Source organism: Haliaeetus albicilla, chromosome 16 (genome assembly GCF_947461875.1).
Source record: "Haliaeetus albicilla chromosome 16, bHalAlb1.1, whole genome shotgun sequence".
NCBI classification, from domain to species: domain Eukaryota; kingdom Metazoa; phylum Chordata; class Aves; order Accipitriformes; family Accipitridae; genus Haliaeetus; species Haliaeetus albicilla.
The window spans coordinates 28,313,617-28,337,940 of NC_091498.1; the positions used below are offsets into that span (position 1 = coordinate 28,313,617).

Here is a 24,324-nt window from a genome sequence, read left to right on the forward strand (position 1 = left end):
TCTGAGTAGCTGCATAGTCTTGATTCTGTGTTACGGACGGGTGGGCTAATGGGAAGGCTGGATGTGTACATGGAAAACAAATCCTTCAAAAGTTGTTCAATGCAAAGATACTACTTCTGGCTCAGGAAGTCTCTGACACTAAAGCTGTTGGAGTGCGAAAGAGCCCCTGGAGAAGCGTCACTAAATGCTTGGTCTGTTCTTATACTCATCTCTAAGCATTGGCTTTAAGCTATGGGCAAGGAAAGGTCATTAGACTATATGAAAGTCTTTTGAATACATGTATTTAAAAGAATCCTATAGTAATGAAGTCCCATTATGCTTCCATTCAAAATAAGGGAATTCTGAGGCTTTCTATTTAAAAAAAAAAAAAAGTGTTACTCCTTTCCTTAAGAATTTAACCTTACCAGCTACTTTACCATATGGTAAAATGTTACGTTGACATAGGCTGTCCAATAACAGTATTTTTTCTTACCATATATATAGGAAACTCCAACAAGCTCAAAGATGGCAATGATGACAAGAGAATAAGAAGCTGCGTAAGTGTCCACAAGCTGTAACATATACATTCCACCCTAAAGAAAAAAAAGGATAAAAGAGCCATTATTTGTGGCATGTAGCTGGTGTCTCTCTTCATATGTGTCACAACTCTAACTGACGCTAAGGTAGGCAAAATGGGCAGGAGCAGGACCCAGGACTCCGTACCCCAAGCAAGCATCCAAACGTTGACTGGACACAGGCTCATGACGCACTACAGTTTCTTCCTTCTGGCTGAATGAATATCCAATCCAACAAGAAAAAAAAAGCAGAGGGTACACCTGAGTCTGGTAGTTATCATACCTTGGGAAGACACTGCTTTCAGTCCTTTCAGATTGAGGACTGAACTGCAACCAGACCTTCCACCAGCAGTGCCTCTAACCGCTTCATACTGCTTCAAAAGCAAAATCACCATTGAAACCAGTAGTACTGTAATAGCGGGTCCAGTTCATCTCATTGGAAAGGATATAATACCCTATCTTCAGGGCAGAGATTAAGCAGTAGAATTCAAGTGAAGGAAGGACTGAATCCATCCTAGGCTTTGGCACAGCAAAGTTGGGCTGCTAGGTGATGAGGTGAGGGGAAAGAAAGAAAGAGGAGGGGAAAGGATTAATAAAACAGCAAGATAGATTTTGTGCATCTCCTTTTGGAATTGCTGCGAGTTTATAATGCCGGAGGAATTAGGGGACAAAAGACACAGAAGGCTATCAAGGCTAGATGAGAATTTCATTATTAACTCCACACTTTGCCAGGACTATCAGTATATATCTAATCTGGTAGGGAAGGCGCCCAAAACTGGTGTGCATATTTATATGACATACAAACTTTTTTTTTTCTTAAATGAATACCTAACTTACATGAGTGCTTTGGAGATGTTTGGCTAGGGATAAATTTTAAAAGTCTGCTGTTCAAATCTTTCTGAGAAGAAAAGTCTTTTAAATATATATCAGTCAGAGCAGCCATTAAAAAAAAAAAAAAAAAAAAAGGCTGTCAGACTCACCCGGTGTCTTTGCGCATGCAGCAGAATTCAGCTTAATCTTTTGCATCTTGCACAGGAGGAGAACGGCCACCAGAGGGGGACTGGGGACAGACAGGGATGCTCAAAGACAGTATTATTACCTGAGTGATCATAGGAAATCCCATGATGAAAAAGGAGATGCAGCACCCAAGAGTGAACAGTGCCTTGTGCGTACGTAAGTATTTGGGGAACTCATCCGAAACGGAGGTCACTATAGTCTCGATGGTGGCAAACTGAAAGACCAAATAAAAGGAGTCATTTCAGCTCACACGATGTGCACAAAGTGGTCCAACTGGATAGAATGGAATATAAGAGAGTATTTTGAATCTTGGGTGTTAAATGCCCAGACGTCAACGCCAAAAGCGTCACCCAAGCGATGTCAGCACTGACGGCCTTACCTCATTCCTCTTTTTGGAAAGCTGTTCACTGACCACATGGAAAATAGCAATTAATCTCCCAGTCCTCCAAACAAATAAATAGGAAAGGCAAGAGGGAAAAAATGGGAAACAAAAGCAGTTTACCATAGTGTCCAATCCAAGTGTCAGAAGCATCAGAAAGAATATTATAGCCCAGAATGGAGAGAGGGGAAGCCGAGTTAGGGCTTCTGGGTAAACCACGAAAGCAATTCCAGGACCTAGAAATAAGAAAAATAAAGACTGAGGCACCTTGCATCGTGTTAATATTGTTGACTGAATGGAAAAGACAGAGACATGAAGAATCATGTTTCAAAGTCTAATAAATTATTACTCGCTTGATGAAAGAAAAAAGATCAGCTTCAGTCTCTCCTATGTACAGAAAGGTTGAACCACTGCAGAATTTAGCCTCACACGATTAATTTCTGTTTTGACTTTAAGTCTCAAAACACTCGTACACTCCTACTTTCCAAGCCGCAGAATACATATGTTACCAGCATACTCATGTACTGATCCAAATACAAAAAAAATAAACAAAAATCGGGTACTGCAGCTATGTTTCTTTCCTGCTCTGTGATCAAATTCCTGCCACTGTCCCTGCCAATTAGCTACCCATCAACATAGTAATCACCCACCCCTCAGTACTATAAGGGTGTATGGAAAAGAAAATACTCTTAACTCATCAGCACAGAGTCAAATGAGAAGGAGAGAACACAACAGATGGATCCACAGAGCCAATACCAGAGACAAGGTAGTAACTACTGTGAATCCGAAAAAATCCACAAGAAATTCTGAAATAATGCACAGCAGAAAAAATAGGGAGATAGGGTCTTTTAAAGCCTTAACCAGGAATTTTCCTTTCTTTGTTGCTTTGATATCTCGGGCTGTAATTTTTATTGACTGTTAAAAAAAAAAAAAAAAAAAAGTATTTTCACAAGTATGCTTAGATTTGCCTGAGAGAAAAGGCTGCAGGACTGTGGTAGTAGCATTACAGTAGATGGCACTTCTTCTCTATTTATCCCAGCTAAAGAAGTGCCCGCTTCAAACGCTCGGAAGGATGTTTCCTGTCAGGCGAAATGGAAATGAAAACCAAGTAGTACTGATGCCATGACCCATGCCACGAGAAGGGGCTCCAAACTCACTCTGTCCTGGCCATTTCTAATCTAGATTATTGCATCCCATTTCCTACAGGTCCCCACGCTGTTTCTGTTCGAGAGAGCTGTTGCTTTCTTGCACTGAGAAAAACAGTTTTAGCAGCACGTGAAACAATCTCACAAATCTCTAATCTGTGAAGTGCTTGGAGTTCCTTCTGAACAAGACAAATACAAGAGGTAACAACACAGTTAAAAAAAACCCCAGACAACACTGTACATCACTCAGTAAGTGTTGCTGCCTTTAAAACGTGCTGCAGAAAAATGGCTTTTTGGAATAGGAAGGTGCATGTAGAACTACTATGTATTCAGGAACACGTTCTTTAATCTCTTGATTAAAGATTTCTTCTTGACTATTAGAGATAAGGACTCTGTTTGCACTAGCTTCCTGCATGTAGAAGTTTAATTAAGTCTCAGAATAATGAGCTCCCATTAATCACACTTTTAGGAAAAGTTTAATTATAGAATATGAAACTGCACGTCTCTCCATCTCAGCCCCTTATAACTCTCCAAGACATCACATGCCTGGTAGCATGCAACCGCAGGTGAAAACAGTCACAGGGAGGCTGGCTCCCATCCTCTCCATCTTTGGAGACTTAGGTGGGTATGAATGCTTTCTAAAAATCTATGAAAGTCAGGAAAAATCCAAAGTTTTTATATGTGTTGAAATGAAAAATGTCAAATGACCTTGAACTTTCATTTTAAATTACTAAAATTTTTCAACTGCACTATGTTCTTAATCAAACTGAGAGGAGAGCAAAAATAGATTGTCCTGTCTTTCCCTCCATGATGTTTTATTTGTTCATCAGGTACACGAGTTTTTCCTGAAAGGAAGATTCTAAATGATACAAATACTACGTATTTCAGATTCATATTTTGGGCGGGGGGGAATCCATTTCTGTTAAGAATTTCATTCAAGGTTTTCAAAAGCCTGAAAGGAGATCATAATCACTTTTGCTGCTTTCTCCTTCGCTGCAAAAAGAAATACAACTTAAGAATACAAAAAAAGGTAGGCAGGGACAAGGGCTGGCTCTTTTCCCCAGTTGCTGAGTCTGCTTTTTAATTCTGTTAATTCAATGTGCTAACTCAGTCTGCAATTATCCCGAATCTTCACTCTTCCTACTGTACTGTCGTCTTCTATTATGTGACTAAATTTTGCTTCCCCCACCAGAGAGAGCTGTGAAGCCTCACCCTTGTGAAATATTTGTAAATGGGCTCTTACAAGTGCACTGACAGCCCTACAACAAGATTGTCTTGTGACAGTTTTTTTCACATCCCCTCGAACAGCTGCTGAAACAGCTGGGAACAGAGAGCTCCAGCCTGTGCCTCGTCGCTCACTCAAAGACCACCAACAAGCACTCAACAGAAAAGGGCTTGCCGTCCGCTGCGCCAAATATCGTGCCATCTCCAGGGAGATGAACCGACTGAACCGATGGTTCCTCCGCCATCCCTAACAGCTATGTCTCTCCATCCCCCCTCCGTCCATCCCTTTGGAGCTTCCACTGCAGCTTCACTCAAGCACGGCTTCTTTAACTCTAACTCCTTAAAAATCATTCCGGTGAGTGCAGCGTGGTTTAGATTTTGGGGTTGGGGGTTTTTTTGTTCATTGTTTCAGGATGGAGGTAAAGTCTAAAATAAAAAAAATTAATAGAAGCTCCTAAAACACCTGGTCTCACCGGGAGTCTTGCAAACACAATGGTCTAATCCAGCCAGAAAACGGGGATGAGAATGAAACTTTTCTGTTCCCATTCAGCTGACTGGCAGACCAAAAAGAGAGACGAGGCACTGAAGACTGAATTGATGTTACATTAGCTTGCCAGTACAGCATCCCCTATTACTTGCTACTGAGAAACAGTTTGCCAGCTGACCATCCTATGAAATTCTCCTCTCAGACCCTCCAGCTGACTCCACAGCCTGGTTAGCAGCCCATTCCACCACGGGTTAACTGGTGCAAGCCCCACACTAACTAACTCCCTGCGACTGAACTGCAGCCCATGAGCTCCCCCTCACCTCAGCAGCTGGGCTGCCACGTACCAGCCGAAGGAGCTGCAGAAGTTGAATGTGACCCGGCACCTTTATTTGCATCTCTGAGGTCAGAAGTACTGCCAAATCTGTGGGATTATCCATGTTTCAGTTTGCAGAGAAGGAATAAGCAGAAGGAAACTAAGAGCCTTTTCTATTTCTTACCCAGCAGCAAGATGTTGTTCCTTTCCTCCTTTCACCTGTAGTAGCTGGTTTCTAATAAACGATTAGAAACAACAGAATTCCAAGACAAGGTATTTTTCAGGAAAAAATGAAGAATGCTTCATCTGCTTCACCGGCTCTTGTTCCTTCAACTACAGGATTTCTGCATCCCCAGCTCACATTGTCTGTTTTCCATTTAGCTCCCACAACATTGTTAAATGCAGATTAACCTTCATAACTAATTTTTCCAGAATGACCTATGAATATTACCGTACAGAAACTATGGAAGGTTGTCTGGATTTCTATCCCCTATTGTCAATTCACTGCTACAATTTCACGACTCTCAGTCAGTCAGGTATCTTAGGCTACAAGTAGCACCTTGTGGCATTGAATTTATCCAACGCAACAAACCTGTCAGAAAAACGTCTAGTGTCTTCACATTAATGCAGACAGTGAGACACATCACATACAGAAGCCACAAGTATGCGACATTCGCTTTTTGAAGCCTTCTGTCCTTCCCTCGTTCAGAGCCTCCTCTTGCTCTGTGCTATCGTTGGGGCGGGGGTCACATTGGGAATCATTCCCATGGCTCATGGAGAAGCTCTTAACCACTTTCCTTCAGCGCTTGGAAGTGACTGTATCTGTGCCGATAGCTAATACAATCCACTTAACACCCTCGTGCGCTCACAGAAACAGCTCTGGTGGGGGAATCGTAAATATGTATACAAATTATTACAAATTTGTCCTTTTAACACAGCTAGAAATGATCTTAAAGATCTGGGGCTTGGCTGGCTTAGGGCCAAAGTGCTGCACATTGCACAGGAAATGTAGAACTCGACTAAGGTAACAGTTATCCCTCAAGAATTCCATCAGATTTTTACAACCCTTTAAACTTCTCCGAATCTTACCGCAAACGCTCCTCCCTTCCTATCTCCCACTGCTTCGCACCAAATCATACCCGACAGCCCGAGTTCCTCTGTCAGTCACGCTCTTCTCACTCACATTCAGCTCAGACAATTAAGACCTCTCAGATCCCCATTTGTAACCATCTCATTTGACTAACTGAGACCTTCTCACCTGTTCTCCGGAAATTTTTTTACTTGCCCATGGAGGCAGCTCCTTGCTCCCCACAGTTCAGAAGCCCAATACTCCTCTCTCACCGTATTTCTCCCACCCCCACATGGTGAAGCCCACTGTCCTCTCATCCAAGATTCCCACCATCAGGGACAACTTTTACCTTGGAGGACCCGACAAGGCAGCAGCAGCAGAGACAAATAAGAAGACGACCGCTTAGACTATGTGAAGGAGAGAGCTCACCCTACGCCCCCGCCCCCCCCCAGTCATTTACATAAAGATTTTAAATGAGTCTCGGCTTGCTTCCTCCTCTTACCAAACAAGTGATAAGGAGGCTTCAAGTAATATCTTGACTTCCCACTGTGCTTCCCTACGTACCTTCTCCCGTACAGAAATGCCTACAAGCGGTTTACTAATCCACTCCAGTTTGAAGCCATTATTCCCACCTCCATGGTCAATGTCATCATTAATCATAGAGCTGAAGGTGCCACTGGGTGCCTAAGTAATGAAACGGCAGCATACCCTACCTTGGTCTGCCACAGCTTCGATATTCACTTTGAGCTCATTTGCCATGAAGCCAATAACCGAGAAGATGACAAAGCCTGCAAATATACTCGTGGCACTGTTGGTACACGTGACTATCAAGGTGTCCCTGAAAAGAAAACACAAGAAGCCGCATCACCGTGTTGTAATACATGCAAGCGAGGAGGGGTTCGTACACAATTGAGGAGTCTCCCTCGTGAGCACACACATCCTGTGGGAACGCTGAGGAAGGTGCACTTTTACACTTCTCGGGTACATTTGATGCTGGTCGGAGATGACAGAAGTCTTCGCAACACCACCAGGAATCAGCTGTGCAAGTTTCCATCCCCCACATGTTCTATAGAAAGCCACAGGCCAAGCAGGAGGGTGATCATTTCTGCTCTTGGTCTCTCTGAAGAAGGTAGCAATGATGTGTGGATATCTGCTCATTATATCACGTATGGACTAACCACCACCATCTAAGGTAAGGTGATTTTTGTGCTGTATCTTTCTTGTATTTATGCACAAAATCTCAGGGTTAAGCTTTCCGTACCTTGTAGCACTCACTTAAACGCCCGCCCATCCATAGAGGATTTCCTCATACAATTTTCCGTTGTTGCTGTTAAAGGAATCTCAAGAAATCCATACCTGAATGCCATACTATACTGGGTAAGTGTATGTGACTTGACAGGACACCAGCCCTCATGATCCCCGCTCATAATTATTACATCCTTGATAGGATTTTTTTTTTTTTTTCCACAATATAGGTGTCCAGAAGACTTCCCCTTAAACTGCTGCAGCTTAGGAACAAACAAGTCACGCACTTTAAATGTTTTTGTTTGTTTGTTTGTTTAAGTTGGCTAAAATTGCTTATTCCTTCTGCTATTTGTTTGTCAGGAACAGAACAAAATACAACTGGAAAAGCTGTCAAGAACCTCACTGAGCTGGGAAGCTTCTGGAATCTCTAACAGAGCATCTCTTGACAGGAATGATTAGGTTAATTCTTCAGGTCTACAGTAAAAAATGACAATGTTCTGTTTGGAATCACCACATGTTAATCTTCTTCCAAAACCAGATAAGTTTTAAGTAAAATATTTTAGGTATGCATGATGAAGTTAATTTATGTAAATTTACTGCAATTATAGATTATTTAATGATGTTTAAATTGAATATGTAAATGAAAACTACAATTTTATCTGCAGTATTGGAACGTAATGAGTATAAAAATTGAAAGAGAAAATAGTCATGCTTCATTTCAGTATTCAAGACTTGTTGTAAAATTAAAAAGATTATAAGTAACTAAGCTTTTCTAATTATTTCTGCTTTGGTCTCCCATATCCCTCCTAACATAGGTAAAGCATGCTTTTAGTATTGGACCTGTAAGATTTTTATACTTCATTACCATGTATTTCATTTAAAATTTTCATGAACATTTTCCAAACTCCACAAAATGTTGCTAAATTAATGCAGAAAGGTAGCATGAGGTTTCTCCCATTTTTTGCCCTGATATTCTGAATGTATTCATTCACCAAGGAAAAAAAAAAAAAAAAAAAGAATCAAAGCCCAGGACAAGCATTTTCAAAATTAAGACCCAAAAGATTGCTGGGTGGGAGTTACTGAGTATGCAACACTGTTTCTTATTCATCCATCTTTTAGGATAATTATAATAAATTACTTTTGAACACCAGTAGGAAAAGTTTTTGAATTTCCTTTTTAAAATCCCGATCCACATTTCTTTTAAAAAGTAAGTCTTTTATATATGGTACTTAGAAGTTACAGGACATGGGGGTTCAAATCCCAAGGAGTGTGTGCTTTAAAGTCTTGATTTGGGAAAGTTTTTAAGCATACCCCTGGGACAGCCCCTGTGCCTGCTGGTGGCTGTCCTGAATCAGCACATCTGTCATTGCAGGAATCAGAAAAGGTTTGCTTCAGCAGAAACAAGATTGGCCTTAGAGACCATAAAATAGCAGCGAAGCATTCCACTAACGCCACTTGCTTTTGTTTTTTCCATCTGCAGACATCTCTTTGGCACGCTCTTTGATGAAAAACTATACTGGGCCACCAGAACAGTGAATTTTTTACTTGTAAAAATAACTTTCAGTGACTTCAAATAAAAGCCATTTTAAATATCACACCTTGAAAGAACTTTGTACATGTAAAATCACACTAAGAGTAATTGGAAAAAAGAATTACATGTAGGAGAGACAAGAATCACAGATATGGAAATTGCATGTTAAACTCATGCATGTCTCACAAGGGCGAACTTCAGCCCATCCTACACACGGGTTGTTCTTCAGCAGAGGCTGCCGACCGGCAGCGTTTCGTACCGCTGCTCACAGCTCTTGACAGCTTCCCAGCTTGCCTTTCAGCCTAAAACTGCTGATTCTGAAAACGAAGAGCCAATAGAGACTATAATAAGCCTAAGGCTCATCTTGAGACTAGCAGATTAGGACCTGGGGAGAAGATACAATACACAAACCCCAAAAAAGATTGAAGAAACAAAACAAATAGAAAGAAAACCCAAACAAACAAGAAAAGCACACACCCCCACAAAAAAAATAGAAAAGAAAAATTTTAAAAAATAAAATACCAGAAAATTTTTAAAAGAAAATTTAAAAAAGAAACTAAAAAAGAAAATTTAAAAAGGAATTTTTTTTAAAGAAAAACCTAAAAAAAAAAGAAAAGTAAAGAAAATTAAAAAAGAAGACAGTCTTTCAAACCAGATTTCTCCAAGTTGGCAGATGACTGGCTTGGGACAAGACCTGTTTAATGAGACCAATGGATTTCACTCTCACATACCTGTAGCAATTATTATGGAATTTGTTGTAAGAAGAGAGAGTAATTAGACCTCCCCATGCTGCAGATAAGGAGAAGAAAATCTGAGTGGCAGCATCCTTCCAAACCTAAGACAGACAAGAGAGGAAATAGCATCAGCTTCAGAAAATAGTATTAGAAAGATCAATAACGCTATCGACTGTTTCTGTTAGGGGATTAACACATAAGTAGTTTAAATTAACTTTAGAGCAATAGATGTCAATAAAACATTTAAAAGCAAAACCCTGCCCCAAAATACATAGTGCCCATTTGATGAGGAGTGCCGTTCTTGTTGAGCCCATATAGAATGACAGTATCACCTTTTATATGGAAGGCACAAATATGTGTCAAGAAATATAGTTTGAATATCAGTTCAAATACATTCAACAAAAAAAATACAAATCAAGAGGAAAAATCTTCATCGGGTGCCGACAGTTTATCTGCCAGTGGTCCTAAATAATACTTTATCTTTGTGATAAAATTAAAACCCTCAGTGTCGCTTGATGCGCTACTTATGAACACGATTACATTAAAATTAGGGGAAATTTCTGTCATTAGGTGTGCATCAAACAGCATAGCGTTAAGTTAGGGCTATTTAGGCACCAGGACCCAGTTTCCTCCCAGCAGAAGAAAAGATATGTTCAACCAAGTCTTTCTTAAAAAAAAACCCCAACAAAAAAAGGCATTGTTTGTTCTGTAACAAAGTTCTTTGAAGTCTTAAACACATTTGAATAAAGCATTTCTAAATTGCCTGGAATTTCAAAGGAGTTGGTCTTACTTATCACTTGCAAAATGTTTGAAGCGTTGGTATTTCTATTTACAAGCTCTCCTACAAAGTCTAATTTTCCACCCAAGTCTGCAGTGCAGAAATGGAGACAGAGGTACATGCACAGATAGGTGTCCCTATACACACACTATCCAGTGTTGAAGTTATTGCTTAAACGCTGCTTTAAAAGTTACCAGCCAGCAAGCAGTCAATCCTTCATCTAACTGAGGGCGATGTACAGCTATTAATTCATGTTATACCGCAAAGAAAATTGAAAACAGAAGCTCGCCTGAATATTATCAAATATTTACACAGGGTTTTACAGATACTTGGAGTATTCAGAGCACCCTGTTTTGCAAAAGGCAACAGTTCTCAGCTCCTTTATTGGACAATGTGGGATGCAAAACTGCTCATATTTAATGCAAAATTAATTTCTGTATTGTTTGCAGAAGATTTAGTACTCCCACGACCAAAGGGTCAAAACACCCATAATTGCAGAGATTTTAAGGAAATTAAGATCTGCACTATTCATCCAGTAAATTGCTTTCAGCTTCAATTATTGATCTATCAGTGTGGTATCACACCACTACTGATAGAGGAAAAAAAATTTCTTAGCAGGGAAAAAGAAAAAAACAAACAGGAAACTTCCTGAGGCGTTGCTAGAAATCCCTCTTAAACTTCTAGAGAAAAGAGTCTGAATTGTAACTCTCAGCTCAGGCTTCAGTTCAGTTTCCAGAATCCTGCCTCAAGACACTTCAGACCAACACACAGGGGGTCATGTGCCGTATCAGACAAATATATAATCCGTGGGTTGATTCAAGTCTACAGAGACACAAATCCAGGTGCAGTTTTGGAACACGTTTGACCGGCTTCATTGGCAACAAATGGCTTTTTAGAAATCAGTTGAAACCCTGAGTGAGGCAGTCAGTGCTTCAAGAGCAAAGCCAGGTACAGAGTCATCAAATTCTGTCCCCTCCTAGCCAGCAAGAAGCCTTGTTTCTTACAATGCAGGTAGGATAATGATCACGGCTGTTCTGTGGCAGTTTATATGCTCCTGGGGAGTTAGATTAGGATGAATAACTTGATTTGGTTTGATCTAATGTCTCATATGCATTATTGAGAACAATCTTTGCTCAAGGAGTAAAATACACCTATTCAGAGCAAGAAACGCAGGTAAGTTCATTATGTTACCTATTAGAAGCTTCACGTGCAAGGCAGCACCCAACAGACACCAGCATATGAAAAATCTATGCTTGCTTTTTAATCCCCTACTTTCCAAATGCACCTACTCAGAGATTCAGCTGAAGTATGAAAAGCTAAGTAAACAACACATCTATAATAATATATGGAAAAAACGTTACATGCACACAAATAACAAACATCCATTGCAACAACACTCCGTGTAAGATGAAGAACAAGTTTCCACAGATGAAAGTTCTGCTTCTGCACATCAAAACCCCTTGCAAGAGACACTAAGAAATCTGTATGACTTATTCACCCTAGCAGAGTTATAAGTGCAATAATAAACCCACCATAGCGTCAATTAACTTCTCCCACTTTGGGGTGATGAAGTACCAGATTCCAGCCCCAGCTCCAGGCAGAGTTACTCCTCTTATAAGAAGGATGATGAGAACTACGTAGGGGAACGTAGCTGTAAAATACACCACCTGGACAGACCAAAAAAAAAAAAAAAAAGATTATTGAAAGGGCTTATTTGGATCCATAAGAAGGGGGAAGGGGGGAATACAAGGGCTATATTATTGCCTGAAGAAAGCAATTACTCAGGCTCAGAGACAATAACCAGGGGATAAACTAGGAAGACAACAGGGTTATTTCCCAGGAAATCTGAAATTTCACAGCCTTTCTCACTGCTGGAAACAGGAATAATATCCATAGCAACAGAGGTAAGAGTTGGGATTCTAGACAGAGAGGGGAAGAAAAAGCAGAAAAGAAAGTCTGGAGAGGAACAATAGGAATTTAGATCTAAAGGACAATATCACTTTTGATCCTTGCCCAGAGTCAAATAACACAGTTCGGTGGAAATGAAATGAGCAATGCCATTCAATAGCACTTAAATTTTTTATTTTTTCTATATATTTCTCTGTATTTAACTAAGCCTAAAGAATGTTTATTACTGTTTGTACCTCTTAATAATTACATATCAACATGAAAATATTTATGGTCCCAATGAAAAAAAAAAAAAAAAAAAATTAAAAAAATCAGTGGAACAATCCAGATAGACCTAATCATCATGATGTCTAAATGCACAACAAAGGTTGTGTGTTTAATGTCTTAAAAATTATCTAATACAGACCAGAGCGCTCTCTGTGGTCAGATGAAATGGCTAGATTGTGGCCAGTTAAGCTGTACACTCTACCCAAAAGCACTTCAAATCCTGTTCACATTAACCTCTGAATACTACAGGGACCAGAATCCTCTGAGCTGAAGTGACTTTTGAAACTGCTTTCTCAGCTTTCTCTTTGCTGTTTCAAGAGGTGTTTCAAGAAGCTGCCCTGATGAATTTTTGTGCCGTGAATACACTGAACTCACCTACGCAGGTTTTCTATCCCCAACACCAAAGAGTCAGTATTTTCCTTGGCCACTAAGACTCACTTAAAGAAATACCTATTGCCACATCCAAACCCAGGTTATTCTCCCGTACACCATCTGTTTCTTGGCTCTGGCCTTGCATGAAAGAGTTTTTCTTATCACACTGAGGTAGGGGGCAAAAAAAAAAAAAAAAAAAAATCTCAGCTTTCCCCTGGCACTCTGAGTCTCTGGATTTTCTGATAATTCCCAAGCTACCTCCCAACAGGGGTTGTCAGCTTGTAGGTACACGAAGGGGTAGCTTGGAATCAGAAACTCTGTGCCCATGTCTAGAATATTCATAGCTATCTCTGCATATCCACTAGCTTTATCCCAGGAAATGTCTAGTTGTTTTCCTCCAGCTTTTTTATCTTTTCAGCCTACTCTTTGTAAATAAGCTAGATTTATGCTAGGTCATCGTCCAACATTTTAACCTGCATGGTAATTGCAGTGGCGTTGACGGAGAAGTTTCAGATATTGCATTCCTGCAGGTTCCACAAAAACCCCACCCAAACCAGTGCTCCTGCTAAAGAAAAAGCTGCATTTCTCTGCTCAGACAGCTGCCTGGCCAAGTCGTACGCCTCTACTTCCATGCCAACAAGAGGACACACTCCCTCTTGACACGGTTGCTAGTTAGGAGGCATGGCAGAAAACCGCAGATTTGAGGGGCGAGGGAGAGGACAACATGTGAGATGTCAGAGAGACAGAACAAGGAGCTGGGTTACCACAAGGAGGAGTTTTAGGATGATGGCAGACAAATATTTGAGAAAAGAGGATACACACGCTGCCACTGCTCCCAATCACCATAGACCAATGTGAGTTCAGTTCTTATTTTCAAACGTGTTACTTAACATCTTAATTTATATCATAATTTTGACTGCAGAATTTTAATGAACACCCCACAGAAGAGGGGAGGCTGCTGAAGGCACTTTTCTGCCATCCAACTGCTGAGTGCAGCTCAAAGGTTCATTTTAAACTTACTGAAGACTGGGGAACAAATGCTGAACCAAAATTATCTTTTTTAATGTTTCGTCTAAACAGGAAAACACAGACAAGAAAAAGGCATTTCGTTAATACTTAGCCATTTGCTGAAAATAATTTTCAGTAATTCACTGCCTTAAACAAGAGTGTGATTCCCTTAAAGCAACATGCTGCTTTCTCACAGTGTACAATCACAAATATTTTTCTTACTTTTCCGGATGACTTGATTCCTTTAGCAAGGGAGGCATAAACAATCACCCAAGCTAGGAAAAGAGATAGTGCCAAGGGCCATCTAATCTCACCAGGATACTCAATCCCTGCCGAAATCTTCAATACAAAGTACCTAAGAACAAAAAAGAAATAATAATAAAAAAAAAAATAAAAGGAGAAAAATTAATGACAGCAACCGCAGGCAGTAATTCAGTGCAAATTCCTACAGAATTTTGTTTTGTTTCAGCATTCTCAGCAGTCTCTCTAGAAGGTTCCAGGGATTCACACCATGTATTATTTTATTTATCTGCATTGCAGTAGTAGATAAAAATGCCAGGCATGGGCCAACACCCCAACTGTGCTAAGCACCATAGGAACAGAACACAAATAATCCAGCATTTGAAATTCAGCTTTCATCACTCCTGTGCATAAAAAAAATGGGTATCTTTTGCTGTCCTTAACTATTGTATTTCTAGTCTTCTAAAGAGGTATTCTGTGTCTGTTACAGTGGGGTTTAGAGAAAGATTAACAAAACGTCTCTAAACAAAGAAAGATCTTACTTGAAGTATTCTTCGCTTCCACTGACAAACGTTTTGTTTCCCTCACTGGTGAAGTTAACCATAGTCAAGTTTGGATAGGCACTCATACAGAAAGTAGAGTTCTTGATTTGTATTTTTGGGTGGTCACCAATAATGCAAGAATCTAGGAAGAAAATGTAAAAGAAAAATAACTTGTATAGATTTATCCCCCCCCCCCCCCCCCAGGTTGGGTGTAAAATGACAACAAAAAGCATTAGATCGCACACGACTTGAACTTTCGTTCTATGATAGATGTCTGGAACAGCTTGCTTACAGAAGCTATAAAGATCTGAGAGAACTAGGGCTTAAAAATTTCTCCTGATTTTCCCCCTTTAGCCCAAATGTCTAAGGCATCAAAAGAGCCTGAGAAAGTGAAAGAAATTCTGCTCATTCCCCCTTTGGGGGCGTCCCGGCCAGCCCCCAGCCCCCGGGCCAAGGCAGGGGAGGGCAACCGGCCCCCTCCACCGGTGCTACCAGCTCGTCCAGAAGGTTGTTTGCTCCGTTTTCAGGTTTGTTTTTTTTCATTAAGTTGTCTTTAACAGAAAGCAGAGGCTGCCAGCTATTGCATTTTATTTTGTGGGGTTTTTTCCCTACGCAGAGTATCAACCAAAAAAAAAAAAAAGTTGGCCTTTTTTTAGCATTATAGTTGAAAAATCCTGTTTATCCTTGATGAAGAAAAGTTTAAAGGAGGAGGGAAGAGCCCATATGGTGCAGATCACTTCGAAGTGACTTGGGAAGCGACGGTTCCTCCGTGCTAGGAACCTCGCCCGGCCACAGTCATCCTCAGTCTCCCAGGGGCGCAGCTAAGCCAGAGAAAACTCTGGAACCCTACCGTGACCGCAAAGAAAAAGAAGAAAAAAAACCGAAAACCCAAGCCTGTCCCAACTTACCTAACAAAAGTTTGTTTTTATCTTTACAGTCTGGCGTGTTCCACGGGTTGTTACAGGAAGCCCAAGGTAGCACAGGTACAAAGGACGCAAAAAGGTAGAAAAGTGTGTAGCACAGAATAATATTGTAATATATGGCTATTAGAACCGAGATGATCAGCATTGCAATGCCACAGCCTGAGAAAAAAGAGAGGGAGAGAGGAAAATAAGGCGATTAATCCCAGGCGGAGGCAGGGACCTGCTGGACATCCCAGCGGCTGCAAAGCGACGGTTTTATCCGGCGCAGGTACAGAGCAGCATCCCCACCGCGAAAAGGGGCTCACCCCCTCAAGGACCGCGCAAATTACGCGCTAACTCTGCCGAGCCACCAGCGGGAAAGCCCCATCCCATGCGGCTGCGCGCCTGCGGAGGCGCTGCGGAGGGGGGGGGGGGTTGCGCAGGTGCTTAAGCCATGCGAGAGAGTTTAAGTCATGCTCCCCCAAAACCGGGCCGGCTCCTGCTCCGCTCACCTTGCAAGGCGGGGATGGCTTTCCAGACCGACACGGGTCCCTGACTAGCAAACTGCCCCAGGGAGACTTCCAAGAAGAAAATTGGGATCCCGGCTAGAGCCAACATCATCAAATAAGGGATGAGAAAAGCACCTTGGGGTTGGGAAGGAGGGGGGAGGAAAAAAAAAAAAGAGAACAACCTGAATCATCGCGCTTGGGGGGTGAGGGGGGACGCATCTCCTCCTTTATCACATCGGGGGGAACTCGCCTTGCTCCGCCGCCCGGTGCGGAGACCCCCGCGCAACCTCCGCGGGGCAGCCCCCCCCGGGGAACGGGCTTTTCTCCGGCCGAAACGGGTCCAGTTCTGCCCGGGATACTGGGGCCAACTTAGTCAAGACCTGCGGCTGTTAACAATTTGCTATTTGTTATCGGTTCTCCGCGTCCCCAGTCCGGGGGGGGGTGGGGGGGGTGGGGAGCAGCTTTCTGCGTTTGCAGCAGTTGCTCGAGAAAATATTATTGTTAAATAATATTAAATAAATAAGTATTTTCACCCCTCCCTCTTCAAAGTCCTTGGGCGTAAAAAGAAAAAAGCTCGCCATTTTTTTTAGTAAAAGTTGATGTTGGTTTAAAATCGCTAGTTCTCTCGCATAAAATAGCTCTTACAGCCTTTACACAACTGTTTTCAAAGATCACAGCACCAACGTGCCCTGCTGATAGTCCTGTGCGGAGGGAAGAGGCTTACAGCTGCAGCAGGTTAAATACAGTTACACCCACCGATGCTCAGTATAAAGAAGAACCTCTGTTCGGAGAAAAAAATAAACTTTTTTCTTCCCTTTGTAAACTATTAAGGGCACAAGCCCTCTTCCAGCTTTTCTGCTCCTCTGTTCTGCTGAGCGGCATTGGCTCTATTTCAAACGCTTCGTTTTCAATCGGCTCACTGAGAGATTTAAAAGAAATACCCCAAACCTCACGAAATAAGAGAACGTCTCGCCTCGGTTCCCGACTCAAAACCCTTCCTATCGCCCTCTCCTCCCATCGCTTCCCCGGTCTCACCGTTTGTGGATTTAGACCCGACTGTGTTTAAATTAGGCAAATGAGGGGGATGGGGGGGTCGGGAACCCTCCCTCTCTGCCCAAGCGTGCTCAACCCGGCTCTTCATTTCCCTCCTTCTCCGACCAGCACCAATTAATTAAGGGTGGTTTTAAAGAAAGCGCTACCTTTTAACGAAATCTCGCAGCTTTCCTACTTTCTGAGCTAATCGACACGAAAAAAAACCCCAATTTTTTTTCACTAAAATCGCTGATGGTCTGGAGCTGCCCCCCCCCCCCCCCCCCCCCCCCGAGCTCGGCTCAGCCCAGGCTTTGCTGCCCGGCTTTACCAGGCGTGCGGGTACCCCCGGCCCCCGCTTCCCTCGTGTTTTTCCCCACCAAAAAGGCAGGGACCGGCTCAGCCCCGTACGGTACTGCAGGTAGAGAGATAGGAAAAAGCCATCCTACCTCCCCCATTCTTAAAGGCCAGGTACGGGAACCTCCAGACATTGCCCAGCCCCACTGCATAACCCACCATGGAGAGGATGAAATCCAGCTTGCTAGACCAGTTCCCTCGGGCTTTATTTTCATCCCCTACATCGTCTTCCTAAAGGGGAGAAAAGGGGAAAGGGGGAGAAAAAAAAGAAAAAAAAAAAGAGAGATCGGAAAACAGCCACTTTTGCAAACAAGCATCGCGGTGCCGCGGCTGCCGGCTTCACCCGAGGGAGTCCCGGAGAGCGGGGGCGGGCGGGGGGGGGGGGGGGGCACCGGGGGGGTGACCCGTCGCTGCCCGGGGTCTCTTCTGCTAGAGAAAACAGAAAAGGGGATTTTCAACCCTGGCCCTCTCTCAGGCTGATCCCGAGGGGGAGAAGGCGGCGATCGCAGCCCGGGGGGGGGGGGGGGTGTGTCAGTCCCCACTGCCCGGGCACCCTCGGCCTGCTTGCTCCCCCCGGGGGTGAAATGCACAGGGCTTGGCTCGACGGCTCCCTTCCCGGAGACTCCAGCCACTGCAATGCGCATCTCCCGTGCTAGAATCTACACAGGGCCTCGGGGGGGGAGCGGGGGGGTCGCGTGGCTCCTAATTCCCCGGTGCGCGGGAGGCCCCATCGCCCTCTTTCGTTGGGGAGCGGAGCCCTCAGTACCCTTGGATGGGTAAGGACTGACCACCGGTCCCCCGCAAAGCCCGCAGGGGCCCAGGCCTTTTCCCCGGCGCACGCAAACGATGTAAAAAAACCACTTTTATGGAATGAACTTGCCCCCCTCCCCTCCTTTCAGGCTAAACCCAGGTACACGGGAGGGCAGGGAGAGTGCCGGGGTGGGGGGGCGACACCTTCCCGGCCGCACACCCCACTAACGGCAAACCCCTCCCGGGGCGCAGGGCCAGGGTTTGGGAGGATTTGATGTCTTGTGGGGTTGGGTTGATTGATTTCGCCTTATTTTTGGTTACAGGCTCGAAAGCATTCAGCTGCCAGGGGCTTGAGCAGCCGGCCAAGCCTGAGGAGGGGAAGAGCAAGGCATCCTTTCGCATCTGGTGCTGGGGACAGGAGTTGGCCTCGTGCAGGGAGGCATAACTGGTGTACGCTCACGCGTACCGCGGGCCAGAACCGGGTTATACTGACAGGCAAGGCTCAGCGAACACTATGGAATTAGCCAGGAACTATTGATTGTCATTTATACCAATATTACGTTATTAGGACTCACCAGCAGTACAGCACTTTATCTAAGACCCTGCCTCCCCTCCCTGCAGTACAGCCCCAGCCCCAGCCCCAGCTGATTTGGACCCGATTTTAGAGCTTCGGCCCCAAATCGGCAATGAGTGGCAAAGACCTCTCGCTCCCACAAGTTGAAGGCAGGGGAAAGAAACCCTACAAGGAGCCAACTTACCCCCTCCACTCTGCCAGGAAGAACAGAAGTGTTCCCATCTGTGCCCAGTACCACGGTACTCTGGCTCAAGGTCACCCAGGCGCCTTTGGCGTTGTTTTGCTCCAGTGTGCTCTTACCAAGGTTTAGATTAGCGTCTCCATCTGTGCTTTGCAAAGCGGGAATTTTGCAGTGAGGGATAGCAGCTTGCCCAGCGGCCCCTGCCCCAGGAGTATGCTTGCACAGAAAGGTTTCCACAGATTCCCTCCGGAGGGTGGAGTTGGCTTGCACCGGGGTGCTGCTGAGCTTGCAGATCCCAACTTTGGTCCTCTCAAAATCATTTGGTTTAGCTTCTTCGGAGGAAAGTGTTTTGTTGTCGTTAGAAAGCGATCGGGGAAGCCTGGCCATCGCGGCAGGGGCTTGCGATGGGGCATTCTGCGGCTCATTTTCGGGGCTGATTCCTACAACTCCCGTACCTTCACTGGGTCCAGGAGTAACGGTTTCAGAACTGTTCACAACCTGTTTGCTCATATCCCTTTGACTGGTGTAATCCTAAAATGAGAATGTCACATATTTTACCAAAAGAAAAAAAAAATGCTGGGACTGCAGAGGTTCTACAAATTTCTTTCCTCATGCACAAAAGGCGTGTGCTAGAAAATCTGGATACAAAAGTGTTGCAGAATTTCGAGGTGCCCCAACTCGCCTGCTTGCCCTCTCATTCAACATTAATATTCTGGGGGAGAAAACAGCAAGGTACACAAAAAACTCAAAACAAACAAACAAACAAAAAACCGCACCAGCATCTGCAAATCCGTAATTCGAGTTTAAATAAGTGCTTCTACAGCACTGCACCGCCAGACCTCGTTAGATTTCACATCACGACTGTAGGATGCTCCCTTCCCTATCACCAGTGTAGAAAGATTCTTTAATTTTACGCCCCATTTCCTTTCTGTCATTCAACAATGCACATCAGCTCTTTTTTTTTTTTTTTTAATATATATAGGCAATAGACAAGCTGCCCTGTAGGCAGCCGGAGATGTTAAAAAACAAGCGAAATAGTGCTGGTGAGCTGGCTGCCACCCTTCAAAACCTGACAGCGAGACAGTGAAACGCAAACCTAACCACGCCACCACAGCGGAATTAATGCCAATAACGGCTAGCTTTCCCTATTCTTTTTCTTACGTTTTCAACTCACACGTGTCTAAAGATGTTTTTAAGCATTCCCTATTTATTAAACAGATTTCTGACGACACTCCCGCACCCCACACACACCACCACCTCTCCCCCGCCCTACCCTCCAGTTTAAAATTATCATTTAAAATGCGTCTTCTTTTTGTACCTTAAACAACCCGCAGACAAACCCTACCTTTTCCACCTGTTTAACGCTAGCTTTAAAAATACACCTTCTCTTCAGAAGAAGGTTTCGCGAAACTACCCGTCACCGTTTCCGTTGCAAGTTTTCGCTTCGTCTTAATCCCATCTCCCGGCATGAGGGATAAGATCTGCAAGGACTCGGTCACTATCCGGCTGCTCTTCGGGGTACCACCGTTTCTCCCGCCCCCCCCCGCCCCTTCCCCGGCGGCAGCCCTACCCCGCTCCGCGGGCAGCCCCGCCGTCAGCACCGCGGGCAGCGCCGTCAGCACCGCGGACAGCGCCGTCAGCACCGCGGACAGCTCCCCCTCCGGCACCGACGGAGAGAACCGACGCGAGCACGAGGGGGGTCCGACCCCCAAATTTAACGGCGAACCCTCCCCTTCAGCCCTTGTCGAGAGCAACGAAAAGAAATGGAGCACTTACCATGTCTTAAATAGCCACGGATTGACTCGGTAGAGGTAAAAACAGCGGTACAGGCAATTGACAGACTGGATTTTGCCCAGTCGAGAGCAAAGCTTTCTATACTTCCTTGGGAAAGACTGGGTTTGCGTCAGTGCATAGCAAGGTGCCCTTCGTTTGACATTTTCTTGATAATAAGAGTTTGATAAATCATTACCCTTGGTTTCAGATTTTAAAGGGACAACAAGAAGCCAGAGCGCCGGCTAGCTGTCACTCACGCAGCAGTGGGATTGCGTGTTCCGTGTGACTCATATGGGGGCTGATTACTAAACCAAATCCAGCAAGAGCACGGAAGAACTTTCTTACTGGTAATTAGAGGGAACATGTGAGAAACACGTACTACTGCACCCAAAGCAAGAGGGAGATGGGGAGAAACCTTCCATTTCTACCTCTCTCCCCCCTCCCTCTTATTGTAGCGTGTGATTCATCTCCCCCCTTTTTTCCCCCTGCATTTCTGCAGTTCACGGTTGTATCAGACGTTACAATAGTTTATATATAGGTAGAAATGACATTTTTTTTATATATATCGACATACCTACACACACACAGAGAAGCTGACTGTGTATAAAGTACACAAACGTGTTATTTTAATTGTGTCTTCCTTGTTCTCGTTGCGCCAGACAACACTATATCGTCTATTTTTACTGTGCATCCGGGGGGGAACGGACCTGAGCCCTAATTAAATTAAAACGATACACCCAATAAAGCAATCTTCTCTTTCATCAAAACTATCTTAAGAACGTTTAAGTGGGAGCAAAGGTGATGGCAACCGCAGTCAGGTTGTCGGCGTTCTTCCCCCACCCATTAAAGCATTTATTTTTGAGAATTGGGGTGGTAAGAGGGGGAATTACTCATCATTAAAAGTCAGACTTTAACCCAGAAACGATTTTGCAATTCACCCGTAATCACCTCTCGTGTTAGCTGCTATTTGAGGGGCTTTCTCAAAGGTCTGCTTCTCACAAGGCAACTTTGTTCACACCGACAAAAATAAAAGCGTATTGGCAAATCGGGATGCTCCCTAAGCAACCTTCCCAGTTGTTTCAGCGTCAGAGATGCTGTTCCTCCGCATACCCTCTGCTAGCGTCAGCTTCGCCTGGGAGTATTTTGTATTTTAGCGTAAGCAACGTGAAGCGTGCGCCTATTCGGGGGAGGGGAGGAGAGGAGGGGGCTAAACTCCCCAGCGCCACATGCAATTCTTGCACGTCCTTGATTTTACGGGTTACTAACGTTTGGTTCAGCGGGCACAGTAAATCAAAAAAATCGCAGTAGCCCAGACAATTCTGCAAAGCCTCCGGCTGCCCGGCAGGAGCTGCGAGTCCCCATCAGTGGGACCGAAGAGCTTTGTTCCACTGCAGGCAGCTGCCCGCAGCGCCAGGCTGCGGCTCGGGGTGCGGGTGGAGCTGCGGAGGTTGCCCATCTCCGCTAGAATTCAGCCCAACTCCTTTCCATTACACCCGGTCATTGCGGATGTAAGCAGAAATTCACCTGCAAGAGGTATTTAAAAGCACCACGAAAGCCAAGGAGATTGGGGCCAGCAAAGCAGAACATTGGAAATCGTTTTTTTGCAGAAAAGCTCACCCCGTCTCCCAACTGAAAAATGCTTTTGCCTGACAGCAGAGCACGTTTATAACACAGTTATGGTTAACTTTTTATGCTGTTGCTTCGAACATGTTCAAGGATGGGGGCCTACCTATACTATAGGTATATAATACGCACATACAGGTATTTTTTTTGCACATACACGCTTTCATACCCACTGTCCGTGTAGAGCGTATTAAGTTCCTCTCTTCCAACACGCTCTTCTGCCTCTCTTCTACCATGTACTCTCCCTCCGTCTGTTCAGAAATCGAGGGGCACACACAGAAGCTAGTTTTATTGGGGAGGGGGAGAAATCAGTGGTATTTTGCCCTGTTTCCTTCTCAAGGCATCCTCCAGCCGCAGAACAATCTGCTGGGAACCGGGCGAGGGAGCAGGGTCGTTAGCTCAGTTATGCTGCCCTTCAGGTTACATTAATGCCTCTAAAGGCACGAATCAAATTAAAAGCGACAAAGCAGCAGTCCAAGAAGTATTTTGGTCGCGAAGACCCCCCCAAACCTTTTCTAGATTCGCAGAGTTGACTTATTTTGGTCTTGGGGTTTTTTTTTTTTTTTTTCAGAAAAGTGACAATATTCATTCTTCACGTTCTCTTCTAAGCGATATTTTTGCTTTCTCCATCAGCACTGAAACGTGAAATCGAAGTTTCACCCCTGGAAAAGAGGAATCGATCTCCTTTACTTTCAGAAAAGGGGGGAGCACCCCTCTTTTCCCCTGCACCCCGGGAAGGGCTCTCCTGCTGGGGCACGGCGGGGGTGTCTCGCTGCGGACCGGAGCCAAGGACCCGTGCTTGGGCAACAGAGAAACCCATAGAGAAACAGGGCACGGATTCAAACGTTTTCCCTTTTCCTAACACTCCTGTCGCCGGCTATCGCGACTACAGAACCGACCTTCCCCCGAGCTGCTCGTCCTGCCCTTCTCTTTTCACCGCGGCTTCAGCTGCAGCCACCTGCCCTTGGTCGAAACTCCTAGTTTGGAATTACGGTTCCTTTCAAAAACTAAAATCCCTCCAACGTGGGGTTTTAACGTCCCAGTTAATCGTCAGTAAGTTCATTAAAATGATTTTGCTGAGCTCCTTTTCGGTTTCTCACGGTCCCTCCCAAACGCCCGTCCCGGAGGCGAGCCGCCCCTTCCCAAGCACATCCCTAAGGGATTAGGGAAAAGCACCCCGCTGCAGGTCGCACCCAACACACCTCTCCCACCCTTGGGGGGGGTTCACCCACCCCCGACATAAGCCTGCCCTGCCTGGAGGGGTCCCTGCCGGCTTCCCAAAGCCGTGGCCACCGACACAGCCCCCCCACGGGGGTCGCCCACGCCACCGCTGGGAGGGACAGCGGCTGCTCCGGGGAGGTGGAGGGGAACACTCGTGGTCTTCCCCAAAAAAGGGAAGACCCCCTCTCCCTTCCCTAAAACAGCCCCCCCGGGGTCTGCCTGCTTGCGGTGACACCCCCCCCGCCCCGACCGCGGAAGCAGGGCCGGCCAAACAAGTGCCTCCGTCTTAATTACTTTGTCAAAGATGAAAAATAGCAATTGATTTCTTTTTTTTTTTTTTTTCCCTTGCTCGCCATCCCTCCTCTTCCCCTGCCCCCTCTTTGCAGACAAGCAAATGCGCAAACGAAGCGGGGGGGGGGGGGGGAACTGGTACCGATGGGAGGGGAGATGGGGCTGTGCCGGGACCCCCCCCACACACACACAGCCCCCGCAAACCGTCCCATCGACCCCCCCTTCCTCGTAAAGACGCATTTTCCTGCTTTTACACCGCATTCGGACCGTGCTTCAGCGGAAAAAAACCAGCCCCGCCAGG

General features: G+C 44.8%; 1 protein-coding gene across 1 annotated transcript in view; it reads right to left on the reverse strand.

The window, feature by feature from the left end:
- SLC6A5 (solute carrier family 6 member 5) overlaps positions 1 to 20,584 on the reverse strand; it is a 32,959-nt gene extending 12,375 nt beyond the window's left edge. Inside the window, exons 1-13 of the mRNA XM_069804039.1 lie at positions 20,498 to 20,584; positions 19,119 to 19,646; positions 17,703 to 17,841; positions 16,228 to 16,359; positions 15,722 to 15,895; positions 14,814 to 14,955; positions 14,254 to 14,386; positions 12,009 to 12,143; positions 9,696 to 9,799; positions 6,902 to 7,026; positions 2,074 to 2,186; positions 1,654 to 1,785; positions 473 to 572 (exon numbers count right to left, since the gene is read on the reverse strand). Of these exons, the coding sequence (XP_069660140.1) occupies positions 473 to 572; positions 1,654 to 1,785; positions 2,074 to 2,186; positions 6,902 to 7,026; positions 9,696 to 9,799; positions 12,009 to 12,143; positions 14,254 to 14,386; positions 14,814 to 14,955; positions 15,722 to 15,895; positions 16,228 to 16,359; positions 17,703 to 17,841; positions 19,119 to 19,646; positions 20,498 to 20,584 (2,044 nt within the window). The remainder of the gene's footprint in view (positions 1 to 472; positions 573 to 1,653; positions 1,786 to 2,073; positions 2,187 to 6,901; positions 7,027 to 9,695; positions 9,800 to 12,008; positions 12,144 to 14,253; positions 14,387 to 14,813; positions 14,956 to 15,721; positions 15,896 to 16,227; positions 16,360 to 17,702; positions 17,842 to 19,118; positions 19,647 to 20,497) is intronic.
- Between the last annotated feature and the right edge of the window lie 3,740 nt (positions 20,585 to 24,324).